A 14,015-nucleotide genomic window follows, 5' to 3' on the forward strand; every position below is an offset into this window, starting at 1 on the left:
CTAAACAGTGGTCTCTGGACTCTGCTCTCTCTCTCTCTCTCTCTCTCTCTCTCTCTCTCTCTCTCTCTCTCTCTCTCTCTCTCTCTTCTCTCTCTCCCCTCTCTCTCTCTCTCTCTCTCTCTCTCTCTCTCTCTCTTTAGCCTTTTATTTTTTAAGCAGAGTCTCACTATGTAGATCTGGCTGGCCTGAAACTTACAGTGTAGACCAGACTGGTCTCAAGCTCACCGAGAGCTTGGACATGTATCAGCATGCACATCTAGTGTGTTCCATCGAGACCTGAGGGGAAGCAGGGCTACTGCAGAGCAGGTACCACCAAATGCAGGACTACATTGGATGCACACGTATCTGCACATCCTCGGAGTGTGCACCAGGGCTTGGGATGCCTGTGGGTAGACAAGCTTGGAAAAGAATCCCAGAGCTGGAGAATGGAGATCTGGATGTGAGCCCAGATCTGTCTGATTGCTGGGCTTCTGATGTCAGCCATCAGATCTGCACTGATGGCCTTGGAAAAAATAGAATGACAGTCACTTCTTATCCTGGTCACTTCTTATTCTGGCCCAGCTTCCCTTCTGTGAGTTGTCAAAGGTGGCCACATTGCCATCTGTCATCTTACCAGCCTATTCTGTAGCTGTCTGTAGCTTGTGGGTCATCTCGCTGGTCAGGGGTTTCTTTCTGTGATCAGAAGGGGCTAAGAAAGGAAAAGTGGGGAGACTGTTGAGAGGGCCTCAGCCTAGAGATCCACAACCAAAGTGTGGGTTGGAACCTTCTGGAAAACAACAGCTGCCAAGAAATGCCAAGGCTTGAATCTGAAAGAGTCAAGACATGATACTTTCGATAGAATGTTCCAGCTAGTGCCTTGCAGAAAGGGAAACCTAGGACCGTGGCTTTATGGCTGGCAATCAGATAGTTCCTCCTGGCTTCAGTAAGGTTAGAACAAGGAACTTTGCTTCCCAGCCTCCCCACCACCCACCGGGAGGATGCAAGGCTAAGGGCTTGCTCAACTTCAAAGACTTACTTTGTCAGCCTTGGCCCCAAACTCACCAGCAAGATTGTTTGCAAGTCTGGCCACCGGGCCTCAGAATAACTTATTTCCTGCTTATGGAAGGCTCAGCTTAGTTATTTTCATCTGATCCAGGAAGCAGCACAGACCCCACTGGAAGCCACTCTCCCCCCACCTCCCACCCCCTCACTATCTCCTCCCACCAGCAGCTCTTTGTCTGTCCCCACCATCCAGTCTCCACACTGCCTTTACCCCAAGTTCCTGTGCTCTTCAGCTGCATTCCAGGATTTGTTTTTGTTATTTTTCTAACTTTAGTGTATAAGAAGAAACACCACACCCTCCCTTTCTCTCTCTCTCTCTCTGTCTCTCCCCTCCCCCGTGTGCGCGCGCGCGCGCACACACACACACACACACACACACACACGTTGCTACTCACACACATACACACTATGTCAGGTCATCAAAGGACTTGCACACCACACGTAGAAGAGGCAGAAGTTGTGACAGGGGAACCCTGGCCCAGGGCCTCCATTCAGCCTTGATCCTTGAGGCAAAAGGCATCCTCTGGACTTATCCCGCCTGGAGGCGCTTCTGGCCCTGGGACTTGTTTTGAAGCCTGCAAAATGCTGGCTTGTTGAATGTTTTTCAGTTCATTGCCAGCATTTTTAAAAAATCAGAAACTTTCACAGCTAACTGCAGATTTTTGTTTTTGTCTTGGAAGATCAGCAGATCTGGTACGGGACTCAGCTGTCCATGGTGCTGTGCCTGTTCAGAGCAGTTTGCCCAGCTGGAGCCTCAGCAGGGGGTGTCTCTTGCACATTTCCTGGGCCCCTTTCGCCTGCTTGTAGGTTTCCTCGTCTGTCCCAAAACCCTGAGCTTGGGAGCCACCTGGATAGGCTGCCTGGGTTTGCTAAAACACTTTGAAAGTAAGGAAACAAGCCAAAGGAGCCCAGAACGTATCCAGTCGTAGCAGACACCCAAGTGGTGTGCCTTTGGTTCTCGAAGTGAGAGTAATGATTCACTCCAGGGCCAGGGAGAAGGCTCTGTGGGAAAAGCACTTGCCTTTCTATTCCCAGAATTCACCTGTTGGAAGAAGAAGACAGGCTCCTACAAGTTGTCTTCTGATCTTCAGAAGTGCTCGGTCAAGTGTACCGTGGTGTGCATACGCGCATGTGTGCGCACATACACACACACTAATAAAATGTAATGATAAAAAAAAAAAGAACCTCACACTCTGAGTCAGGGGTGGTGCCCAGCGTTAGGATGGCAAGTCTGGCAAAGATATGGAAACAATGGAGACACCTGGAGCAGAAGCTTCTTGAAGAAAGAGAAGGGGAAGAGGAAGAAGAAGGTGGCCATGGCAGTGGTGTGACAGCATAAAGGTTGAGAGGGGATGAAGGTGGCAGGGCGGAGGCACAGAAGAGACTGTTGGAGGAGGCTGGAGATGTTGGAGGGACCCAGTGATGGGGCAGAGGAAGCTGGGATCGGCTCCGATTCTTACTTTGGTGCACTGTCATGGTGAGTTTGGTCACTGAGAGACGGAGGACAGGAAGACTGTGTTCAGGATTGGACATAAGGTCTGGTGAGTAGCATAGCCACCTGAGGGGGTTCCCTAGGAGATCATGTCCTCAAGTAAAGACACACACCTAGGGGTCTGAGACGCAGGTGAGTCTGATGATGTTGACAAGCCGGTGTCTGAACCTGTCCTACCCTGTGTCCAAACTGAGAGCAGAGAGAAAGGAGCCCGCCATCACACCCACCTTCCGGGACAGTGGACTTGACTCACCGGGAAAAGCTACTAGATCCCAGTACCGAAGGCAGTGTCTAAACCTGGGGAGGGTGGCGTCTAGGTGGCAGATAGTGACTGAGCCGTCTCATTCCTCAAGATGGTGGCAGACCCCTTTCCAGAGGTGTGAACTGGGGGCATCTCCTGAACCCTACCTCCTAAGACGTCCTGGCCTCCTGCAGACTGCAGCCCTGCTCCCTCAGGTTGGTCTCTCTCCTGCAGGAGCTCTTGCAGTCCTGAGGCAGTCCCCACAGCCCTTTAGCCTTCAGCTGGCCACTCTCTTGCTACTTAGGCCCTTCTTATCAGCTTCTTATCAGTCTGATTGGGCTAATTCCTCCAGAGCAGCGCTGAGCTGTGGCCTATCCAGATAGAGCAGGTTGTAAATCTGCAGAACTGCTCTAGACAAAAGACTTGGGATACAAAACTTTGTGCGCGCAGCACAGTATTAGCTTGACCTTAGGCGGCTCCCCCCTACCCCCTTTTTTTCTTTTTCTTTCTACCTAAGCTTCTTTTTCCTTCTTTGTCAGTTTCTTCTAGCCTCTGCCACCAGTTACCTAGCAACAGCAGCCAGGTATGAGCCTGGCTTGCTATAAAAGAGAGTTTCCCTCTCTCTTTCTCTGTCCCTAGTCCCTTCTCAACCTCCCTTCTTATGCCCCCAAATAAATGTCATTTTATACTAGACTGGTACCTCAGGGGAGGGATGCCTCACTGTGGGCCTGCTAAGGCACTCCCCACCACCACCACATTATGGCACACATCAGCCAGTCTCATAGGACATGCCCTGGGCCTGATACTGTGCAGATCTCAGTGGCAAGCTCCCTCCCTTCTCTCTACACTCCTCTACACCAGAGGCCTAGACTCCCAGTCTCAAGTTCAAGGCCCCTGAGAACCTCGGGCTTCATCTATCCATTCCTGCAGAACCTAGTCCTTCAGCCTCAGTAGACTCCTGCCATTCCCCAGATTAAACATGCCTCTCAGCCTTTATCCATGCCATACCCCTGACCGACTGGCTTTCCTCTCCCTGCCCATTGCTTCTCGGGTCTCACCCCAGCCCAGCTGAAGAGCAAGCTTGTTGATTGAGTTGAGCTCGTCCTCATGAGGTAGCTGACCAGACTGGAGCCTGGGCTATAGTTGAGGGCGGCCATGTTGACACAGAGTGACTGTGGGGCCTCAAGCTCTAGTTTCTAGTGTGACCTGGTCCAGCATTGTGAAGGAGAACGAGTCCATGGCAGACTGTGTGGACGGAGTCTCCAGACAGCAGTCGGGCTTGGCTGTCGTTTGGGGGAAATTCCTTTTGGAAGGACCCCTGGGTGGTCTGCTGGCGGGGAAAATGACCTCAAGGTCTAGCTGTTGATTTTAGAGGGAGCTCGGTCAGCATGGAGGGTGGGGGCAGGCACTCTGGTGGTTTCCGAGTTGGGTCAGGGGCCAAGTGCTGGGACTTTCTGTTCCCAGTTCTGGCCCTGATTACCCCATCTAAACCCAAGATAACCTTAAAAAATAAGGACTAGACATTAGGGGGGGTGTCCTGAGCCTTGGGGGAGCAAGACAGTCTCCTTATCTAAACAAGAAGCCATTGGCCCAAGGCCATGCTGCCTTCCTCTGAACCAGAAGAGAGCTCATCAGTCACTCTGTTTGAACTCATTTTCTCATTCTTGCATCACAGCGTGAGTCTGGGGTCCTTAGTGGTCCTCAGCACCACACATAAGGTCACCCCTGTGGATACCAGGCAGGGGCTAGACCCTGGTCACCTTCAGTGTGATTCTGAAGAAAGAGGACAAAGGGAGGCCACTAAGAGCTCAGAATCCACAGGGGGCTTGGGTGTTGCAGAGTCTGCCTCTGATCAGATGTGTGGCCCGAGGTCCCAGGTCATTGGCTTCTTTTTCTCATTTGTAAACGGGGCAGAAGTCTGACTTGAACTCACAGAGCTGTGACACACAAGTAGGGTCCTGATGAGTATCCCAGGACACAGATCACCGAGGCCTGGCCGCTCTGCCCTTCATATCCTTCTAGAGCCCCAGTGGACTCCAAGCTAGTCTATCTGCCCAGGGAGCCATATGAACTCCTAGTGTCAGAGTCTGTTGGCTTTTCTCAGTTAACTCCAGTAGCCTCCTCCTTTAACCTGATTGCTCACTGAGCCTACAAACATGCCCAGCCCACTCGCCCTTCTAGAATGTACATTCTGTTCAGGCTTTGCTGGCCAGTACTCCCTCTGCTAGAATCTTGCCCGCTACCCAATCTGGATGTAGACCTGCTTCCCCAACGCTGGCCAGCTTTAAAAAAACAAAAAACGAGCCCTTTTTCAAACTTTGGCTTTTTCTTCTTCTTTTTTTCATTATTATTTTCCTTTAACAAAAAAAAAACCGCCTTTATTGTGAAATTACAAATAAAAGCATCACACAGTTAGATTAAAAACAGTCACTCAAACACTGCCTAATCCCAAACAGTACATCTCAGTGAATGGCTACGTAGTTTGAGGTCAGCCATTCTGAAGCCACGGAGCTTCACCTGGGCTTTTACATGTTCATTATCAGTTTCATTTAAGATGCACTTATCCACCACAATAAAATAAAATAAAATAAAATAAAGTAAAACATGACAGTTGAACTAAGAAAAACAATTAGCTTTATCTATCAGTTTTACACCTCTCTCTCTCTCTCTCTCTCTCTCTCTCTCTCTCTCTCTCTCTCTTTCTCATGTTCCTCCTTCTTTCTTTTCTGGGATCCTGGGCATTGACCTTCAGGCCCTGAGCACGCTAGGCCTGAGCTGTCCCACTGAGATAGATCTTTGTGTCTCAGCCCCTGGGAGGCTGGATGACAGGCTTCTATCATGGGCTCAGAAGCTCCTGCATTTACTCAGGCGGCTTGTGTTTCTGACTCCCCAGATGGGCACCACAGAGCCGGGACCTGGGACACAGAACCAGTTACTCACTTGACGGTCCCATCACCCCAGCTCTGTCTGGTCCCGGTTGGGTCCAAGACCTCAGGAATGGATGCAATCATTTCTTGTCTCTCACACTTTCTAGCCCACTAACATGGGCTCCTTCCATTCTCAAAGCCCCTATATGCTTCAATTCCCCATACTGACTTAAAGGTCCAGTCAGTCCCTGCAGAGAGGCCTCTACCCTGCTGCTCCCTCCACACACCAAGTTTATAAGCACAATGGGGGACCAAGGGACTATCCCTGCCACTGACTATGAAAACAGAGAAGTAGAGTCTCTGAAACAGATAGAGGCAGGCAGACTGAGCATGGACTCCATGATCCCCTTGCTAAGGTCAAGGCCAGACCAGCATCTGGCACTTCCAAGACCAGTCACGGGAGAAGTAACACCCCTGCCCCATGTCTGCTCCCAAGTCAGTGGCACCCAGAAAATAATTTGCTTTGTGGGGAGCCAGTGGAAAAGTACACAGGGTAGGCCAGAGTTCATCAGTATGGAGTGAGGAAGAGAAAGCAAGTGACAGAGAGGAGAGAGCACCAATATTAGAAAGATCAGTGTTCTGGCCTCTGCCCTGCAGGTTAGTTGCTGGGTGATCTTGGACAAGTCACTTGCCCTCTCTGAGTGTCTGTTTCCTCACCTGTTTATTAAAAGGGAGGGAAGATTTCATTGAGTTCTCATAAAGTCCATGGGGTAGAGCTGGGATTTGAACATGAGGCTGACAGTTCTCTCCCTCAACTCCTATATCTTCCCTGGAAAGATCTCATTTAAACAGAGTATGGCAGCGAGCTAGCCACAGTGGCCACACCTAGAGTAAGCAAGGATGAACTGGGCTGTGTGTCTGGTGGCTAACACTGTGCCTGGTGGCTAGCAGGGGCTTCCTCTGGCTTGGACAATGGCCCCCAGGTAGGCTTTATTTGGAAGTGTTGGAAATGTCAACTTTCTCCAGAAAAAGTAGTGGTCAAGGACTCCCTAGCAAGGGGATAGAGGCCGAGAGGGGTCTCCCTGGCCCTCACCACAGGAACAGTTTGGGGATATTAGTTTCCTCTCTGCGCAGACAAGGGAACTCTGCTGCTACCCAAGAGCACATGCAAACAGTCAGGCTAGCTCTGTGGGAGACACAGCTGACTCTCATCGCCCTTTGGTGTCTGTCTGTCTGTCTCTAGTAGAACAGCCGGCCCTGGACTCTTCGCAGACTGAGAGTCATCTGTGTCCCTCATCCTGTCCACTGTACTGAGCTTGACCAAAGCACCAAAGGGAGGCTCAGGAGGCACAGCGTGAAGTGGCTTCTGCTGGTGTCTCAGTGCAAGAACTCATGCTAGCTTCCCTAGCTTCCCGTTATATATGTGTCCGAGATCAGTTAGAGAATCCAGAGCCAAGCCTTTACACGGGGGGGGGGGGGGGGTAGGGAGGTGGGGGGGAGGGGAGGCCAATGCAGAGCTAAGAGCGCAAGTTTCTCCCCTGGCATGGGTTCTCCAATCCCCGACTTTTTCTGAAAAGGTAAATGGGAATTTTGTTTGTCCGTAGCTCATAAACCCAGTGAAACCATCCTGCTACGCCAGGTTCAGGGGTGCCCACCTGTGATCCCTACACACTGGAGGCAAAGGGCGGAGAGAGGCCTGTCAGAGCTGAACCTGGACTACAAGCAAATCCTGTGGCACCAAACCCAAAATAAAGCCCAACCCTTCCCTCCACCTGACCTCATCTGTCTTCCTCTCTCCAATAAGGCCTCCTTAGAGCAAGCACCCATCCCCACCCTTCCTGGTGTCCCGGGGTCCTAAGCTGTGTCTGTCACACTGCTGAGTCTGTTTGACCTGGGAGCAAGCCTGGCCTTGCTTGGGTGGGTGTGAAGGCATCACTGCAGCAGACAGGCAGCGGCAGGGAAGCCAAGGGTTACTGTAGGGCATCCAGCCCGGACGCCCTGTGTAAAGACCTTCTGTCCCACCACTGTCACTGGTGGGCCTGTCACTCTGACCTGGCCTCTCGGTGATTTCCTCTCACCACTCCACGCTTGGCTTCAGGAAGCTTCCAGACATTTCCCCTCTATCCTTCTCAGACTCCACCACTACCCACTCCAGGTATGAGTCAGCGGGCCTCTCCGAGTGCCCTCTCTGTGTGGATCCTGTGGATTGTGTCTGAAATCTGTCTTGTCAGTCCCTTTGGGCATTTGTCCCTGTGGGTTGGTGGTTTTCTGCTTTTCTGGCTCACACTCACACTCCCCTCTCACCCTCCAGGTCTTCACTGTGACTCTGAAGGAGAGTCATGTTGTGTCTGCTCCTAGTCCTCTGTCCTGCTCCTAGTCTGCCCCTCTGTCCTGCTGACAACTGTTGGTTTTTGTGTCACTTTGCACATTCTCTCTGTCTCTCTGTCTCTTTCTCTCTGTCTGTCTGTCTCTCTTTCTCTCTGCTTCTTCTCTGTGGTCCTCTACTTTGTCCATCCATCTCTACATTGCCTCCCTCACACCAGGGTGGGGAGTGAGGGTTGGGGATTAGCTTAATGGTGGCTGGGCAGGCTGGCCTTTCTAAGTTCTTGGGTCTCAGCAGAGTGGCCTTGGCTTGGCTCCCTGTCTCCAGCCAAGGAAACTGGCTTCCCTTCCTGCCCCTCTCGTTCACCCATATACCCTCTCTGAGTTCCATAGACCGGGGGAGAGGGGCTTGCTCTGTGCAGAACTGAGGCTCTGTCTCCCCAGCACACCACAGAGGCACTATATATAGTCTCCCCTTTTCCTGTGGCTGGAGAAGCCTCCAGACTCCCTCCTAATTCCTTCCGTTTCGTCCCCCAGACTTACCAATTCTGGGCCCCATGGCTGGGAAAATGCAGAGAGTTGTGGCCCCCAGTTCAACCTGGAGCTTAGCAGAGAGGAAGTGAGCCTGCCAGTGGACAACTGGAGACAGCTTCTGAGAGAGCAGCAGGGAGTGTCAAGGTAGGACTGTCCCTCACTAGGCTATATTTATTTGGCCACACTGGACAGCAGCTGCCCTCAGGTCGGGCGTGGTAGAGGCCCTGCTCAAACTGACCTCTCCCTGAGAACTCTTCTGGGAACTTGCTCCGTTATCTAGCTTTAGACCCCCTAACCCTTGCAGTGTCTGTTTCTTTGGTTCCATGAATTCCTCTGATCTCTGGTTGGGACAGCCCAGGACCAGGAGTTGCAAAGGAGGCGGGTTTGTTTAGGTCCAGCCCCCATGCAGCGAGGAGGCTGGTCCCTCCCTGAGGTTTATGGTTATTTCCTTGTGCGAGCAGCAGAGGCCAGAGTGAGAAGCTGTTTATAGCTCTTAAGTTCAGGACCATTCTAGAGACAAACATTCCAGAATGTTCAGTCTCTTTGCTGCAATCCTGGTCACCACCTGAGCTCCTTTTCCTGTGGGGCTGCTGTCTTCCCAGCCCTCTCTAAGCTCTGAAGCCCTTGCTTCCCTCTGAGCCTCTGTCCAGTCTCCCTCATCCCTCAGTAATATCTGCCCTTCCCATCTGCTCCACCTAGATAAAAGGGGAAGGAAGGGAAGGGAGGGGGGAAAGGAAGTAAGACAAAACCGTAGTCGTGAAATTCTTAAGAGAAGTCTGGACAAAGGCCTGGAAGAATGATCCCATCCCAGTGCTGGCCCTAGCCAAGGGACAGGCATCACAGGAGTTCCTGACGAGTGTGACAATAAATAGAGAAGTCAAGCCTGGAGGCCAGAGGCTGAGCTGGAGGGAGGGGCAAGAGGCGGGGCCTTCACCAGGCTAGGGAGAAAATGGCAGAGCCTGCCTGTAAGGCTCCCTAGGGCCCATTCATCCAACAGCCTTGGGCTCCTCTATTTCATAGATAAGGCCTTAGTCACGTGTCACAGAGCACACCACTTGTTAGGGAAGCATGTCTTGCTGCTCCCCGCCCCCACCCACAGTGCTAGAACCAGGCGTGCCCTTCAAGCCAGGCTCTCCTCAGGGGAAGAGTCTACGTTTGCCCCAGTTTGAGACAGAAGTGAGCACAACTCCATCTCCAGAAGGGGACCTGTGCATCGAGTGGGGATGTGAGTCTAGCTTCCTCAGAGTGACAGAGAGCTTCCTTTAGCCCACTTGGCCATAGAAAGCTGGGACCTCTGAGATACAGATCTGGCTGGAGCTTAGGCACTCAGCCAGATGCCCAACACTTTGAGTGAAGGTGTCATTGAAGGACCAGCGATATGAACACGTGGCCATGGATGAAGGCCAGCAATTGGGACGGACTGAATTGGGAAGCCAGATTAGATCTGGGCTCTCACCCTTCAGTCCAAAGTCAGTAGTGAGTCTTCCTAGAGACTGGAAGACAGAAAACCTTCAAGATATCAAATCACAGGTACAGAGTTGCAAGAAGGAGTGTCCCTTTAAACGTCTAGAAACTCTCTTATCACTGACTTAGCCTCAGAAACTGAGGCTCTTTGTATGAAACCAGAATACTCATGGACTCAGATATGCTTAGGTAGAACAAAGGTCAGCCTATGAAACTTGAGCTAACAGGTCCTCGGACAGTTCCTGAACTAGTAGTTGAGTAGGGTTCCATCTACAGGAGCCCTGAGCTCTGTGATTACTGCCTTGCTCCCTGGCCTAGTGTACTTGGGAGCACTGGTGTTTGCTGCAGCCTGCGCACTGCACAGCTCCATGGGCTGTGTGGATCCCAACACCATCTGCAGATTCCCATTGTTTGCGAAACTTGATGCCTTTTTAAAGCTTCGCCTGCTGCTGGCGTGGCTTGCAAAACACTGCAGCTCCCAGCATCCTTGACATTCTCATGGTCCTATGGTTCTTGCCAAGCCTGACGCTGTTGTAAAACCCTGAGCTGTTGGCAGAACCAGGGCCCTTTTCTCCAAGTAGCCCACGTAGAGACGGGCCTTTCTGTAAACCTGACACAACAGGAGACTTCATCTGTGGAGCCATCTGCTTCGGGTTGCAGGAGGAAGGATGCAGGGAACGAGATTGCTGAGCTCCATTCTGGTCCCAGCTCTGCCACAACCCTGCTGCGGGACACCGGGCAAATCCTCTGCTCCTTAGGACTCGGTCTTACCATCTGTTAAGTGATCATGGCATTAAACCATCAAGCTGCAGGGAGGGCCTGGTGGTCACTGTGACCTTGCTCAGCAGATAAAGAAGGGGAGAGGTAATCAGAGACACCTTCCCCCCAAACCTCCAAACTGCACCCTCAGCACCTCCATTCTCACTTCCCTCTGGCTCGTCAGTCAGGGAGCAGATATCTATAAATGAGCTCTAGGCTAGCTCGGTAGCAAATGAGGGTCTTCAGCAAGCCTGGGTGGTCCAAGCCTGAGCCACTGCCTTGGGCTCAGATCCCTGCTGTGTAGACCTGCTCCTTGCAGGGCTCCTTAGGTCCATCAGGGAAGGCAATGCCCTGCTTGTTTCTCCTCACTGCCAAGCCTTGCACTGTCACTCAGAGAGGTGACTTGTTCAGAGCCATCCTCTACACCTGCCCCTGCACCCACATCCCATCCTATACACACACACACACACACACACACACACACACACACACACACACACACGCACGTGCGCACGCACACGCGCATTTCTCTCCAGCAGGAGGTGAGCTGTAAGTTAAGGACATCAGAGTCAGATACGTTTGTTGTACTGAGGTCAGTGTGGGAAGGAGTGTGTGTGTGTGTGTGTGTGTGTGTGTGTGTGTGTGTGTGTGTGACTGAGTGAGGCCCATTGGCTGTCTACTTCACCCTGGGTTTCTTTCCCTGGCCAGTAGAGGAGAAATAGCCTCCATCCGGCTAAGAGTTGGGACTTTCCCTTTTTGCTGGTCCTTTCTATCCTGAGGAGATGCAGCTCATTTCCAGACACCTCATGGTGGGCGGGCCAGCTGGATAAAGGGGGCTCGAGGAGGGGCTCTGCCACGGACGCTTTGGCTCATCCACGTTTGCTTACTGCCGCTTTGTTCTCGGGAGCTCCTTCTACCTGACAGACTGTGGTATGGGGGTACCACTCATACCAGGCTCTACTGTCTCAGCAGCTGCCCCCTGGCTCCCACTGCCTCTAGCTGAGCTAGAAACAGCATTCGCCCCTGCAGGTGACAGGCCTGTTTCCCAGAGAGCAGGACTGTAGTTACCTGATGCTTTTTAGCCACAGGATGCTTCAGTTCTGACCCAGCAAGAAATCTCTGGAGCCCAGTGTCTTCCTCTGCGGGTAAAAAGATAAGGAATCTCCGGGCAGCGCCACACAGGGCGTCATCATCTCCTAGAGAGTGGGTAGCTCCTTTGCAAGGAGACAGAATTCCCTCTCTAGAGAGAACTCTCGGGATGACTTGGAGTCAGTTGATTGCCCTTTCTGATCCTCCGTGCCCTTGTCTGTGAAATGCCTCCCGAGAGCTGTCAAGGCTGGGACGAGCTGATGGATGGATTGGTGCTTGCTAAGTTCTGAGAGTTGAGCAGACACATCCCCATTATTGATATGGCAGCCATGCTGCTGATGACTTGTGGTTCTGGAAGCAGAGTTAGGGGAGGAAGTCAGTCACAGCAGGTGAGCATCAGGCCAGCCCGACCTGACGGACAGCCCCAAGGCAATGTATCACCAGAAAACCCCTCCCCTCGGACAGGAGGAAGCTCAAGGGCAAACCGGGAGCTCAGCAGACTGGCCAGGCATCACTGTTAAGAGCTAAAGCCCTGTGGGTACTTAAAGGGGTCTCTTATGGGACTCCAGCTGGGCACTGGCTAGCCTGGGACCTCCAGCTGTCACTGTGTCATCTCTATGGTCCTCCCTCTGCCTGCTTGTTAGCTTCCTTAAAAAGTGGGGAGATGGCTGGAAGGGGTCCCATTCTTTGGAAGGATCGCATAAGCTGAAGTGTTAAAATGGGGTTACAGTTATTAATACCTTGTGTCCTTGGGGAGATGACACTGGTGGGTGCAGCAAAGCTGGAGGGATCACAGAGTGTGAGTGAGGGTGCAGACTGAGTCAGGTGGACAGTGGGAACCAGAGTAGGTCAGGAAGGAAAAGCCTGGCTCCCAGAAAGATTTTTGCAACATTGCCCCCTGGAGGCAGAGGGGAGGTCTGCACCCTGGCCTTTGCTCCCAGATTCCAGTGAGGGCCGAAGGGGCCTTTGGAAGGACCAGTGCCAAATAAGCAAGGATGCTTTGTTTGCGTGAGCTGTCCTGGCTTTTCCACTTGCCAGATGTTTTACTTCATTTTTAAAGTGGTAGGATGCACAAGGTTTACCATGGCTTTGGTTGATTTTTAACTTCCATCTTTTAGAGAGAGTCTCATTTTGTAGCCTTGCTGGCCCAGAACTCACATCCAGTCTCCTGTCTCAGACTCCCCAGTGATGAGATTACAAGTGTGAACCTCCACACCTAGTTTCCCATGCTTCCCCACCCTCACCCCCCAAATTTTTGTGGTCAGTATTATTTATTTGAAGCAGGGTCTCGCGTAACCCAGGCTAGCCTTGGACCCAGTGTGTAGCTGATGCTGCGGTTACAGGTGTGTGCCATGCTGGTCTCATCTTGCTCACCTTAGGGAGACAACTGGGTTACACTGAGTACGTTTTCTGTGTGTGGAGCTGTCAAGGGGTAATGGGTGTCCATCCAACCCCACAGTGCATTTGTCTCCAAAAGCAAGCAGTGATCTCCAGGACCCCATGGCCATGATGCTGCCCACTTACCGACTTTTAGAAGTTGCGACCGCTTCAGGGAAGCACACCACCAGCTTCACCCTGAAGATGAATCACTTCCTCCCTCATGGACTTCGAGTCTGAGGGTAGAAGGCAGGAATAGCAGTGACCCATAGCTGCAGAGGCTGCTGGGTTGCTCACTCAGAGGGCCTGACTCACACGGCACTTCTGGAAGGGCCAACCTGACGTTAGGGCTAAGGCTGGGCTAGGCAGGATCCTTGTTTGCTGCTGTTACGGGGAGAGGGAGGAGAGGACCTGGACCAGCGTCCTTGCATCCGTCACAGTGGTTTATCCAGGGTTCTATAAGCTTGTGTCTGGAGATTGCTCTACAGCCGTCACTCCAGAGCATGCCCTCCATTCCGCACACAAGGTCTCTTTAGGTTCTGCAACACATGTCTAAAGTGTTCTGGGTAGTGCTGGCCTTATGCAAATGCTGTCCTCTCTTGGATATGCAGGGAGAGCATACTGCGTGGCCCTAGCAAGGGAAGAGACCAGGTCTCAGGTCTTTCAAATGAAGTGGCCTCCCAAAGGCAAGGGCAGGGTAGAAAATAGGACAGGGTGGTGACAGGATGGGACAGGTTGGGCCCAGAACGGGGTGTACTGAGTCTCAGAATCTTGCCTTTGGACAGGGGGGTGGGGGATCTCTCTCTCTCTCTCTCTCTCTCTCTCTCTC

General features: G+C 52.1%; 1 protein-coding gene across 1 annotated transcript in view; it reads right to left on the minus strand.

Annotated features, from left to right (window-relative positions):
* The window catches only part of Slco2b1 (solute carrier organic anion transporter family member 2B1), a 50,666-nt gene extending 41,558 nt beyond the window's left edge, over positions 1-9,108 (minus strand). Inside the window, exon 1 of the mRNA XM_021200685.2 lies at positions 8,507-9,108. Within this exon, the coding sequence (XP_021056344.1) occupies positions 8,507-8,522 (16 nt within the window). The 5' untranslated portion in view covers positions 8,523-9,108. The remainder of the gene's footprint in view (positions 1-8,506) is intronic.
* Positions 9,109-14,015: the final 4,907 nt, after the last annotated feature.

This window comes from Mus pahari, chromosome 1, assembly GCF_900095145.1.
Source record: "Mus pahari chromosome 1, PAHARI_EIJ_v1.1, whole genome shotgun sequence".
Lineage (NCBI taxonomy): Eukaryota > Metazoa > Chordata > Mammalia > Rodentia > Muridae > Mus > Mus pahari.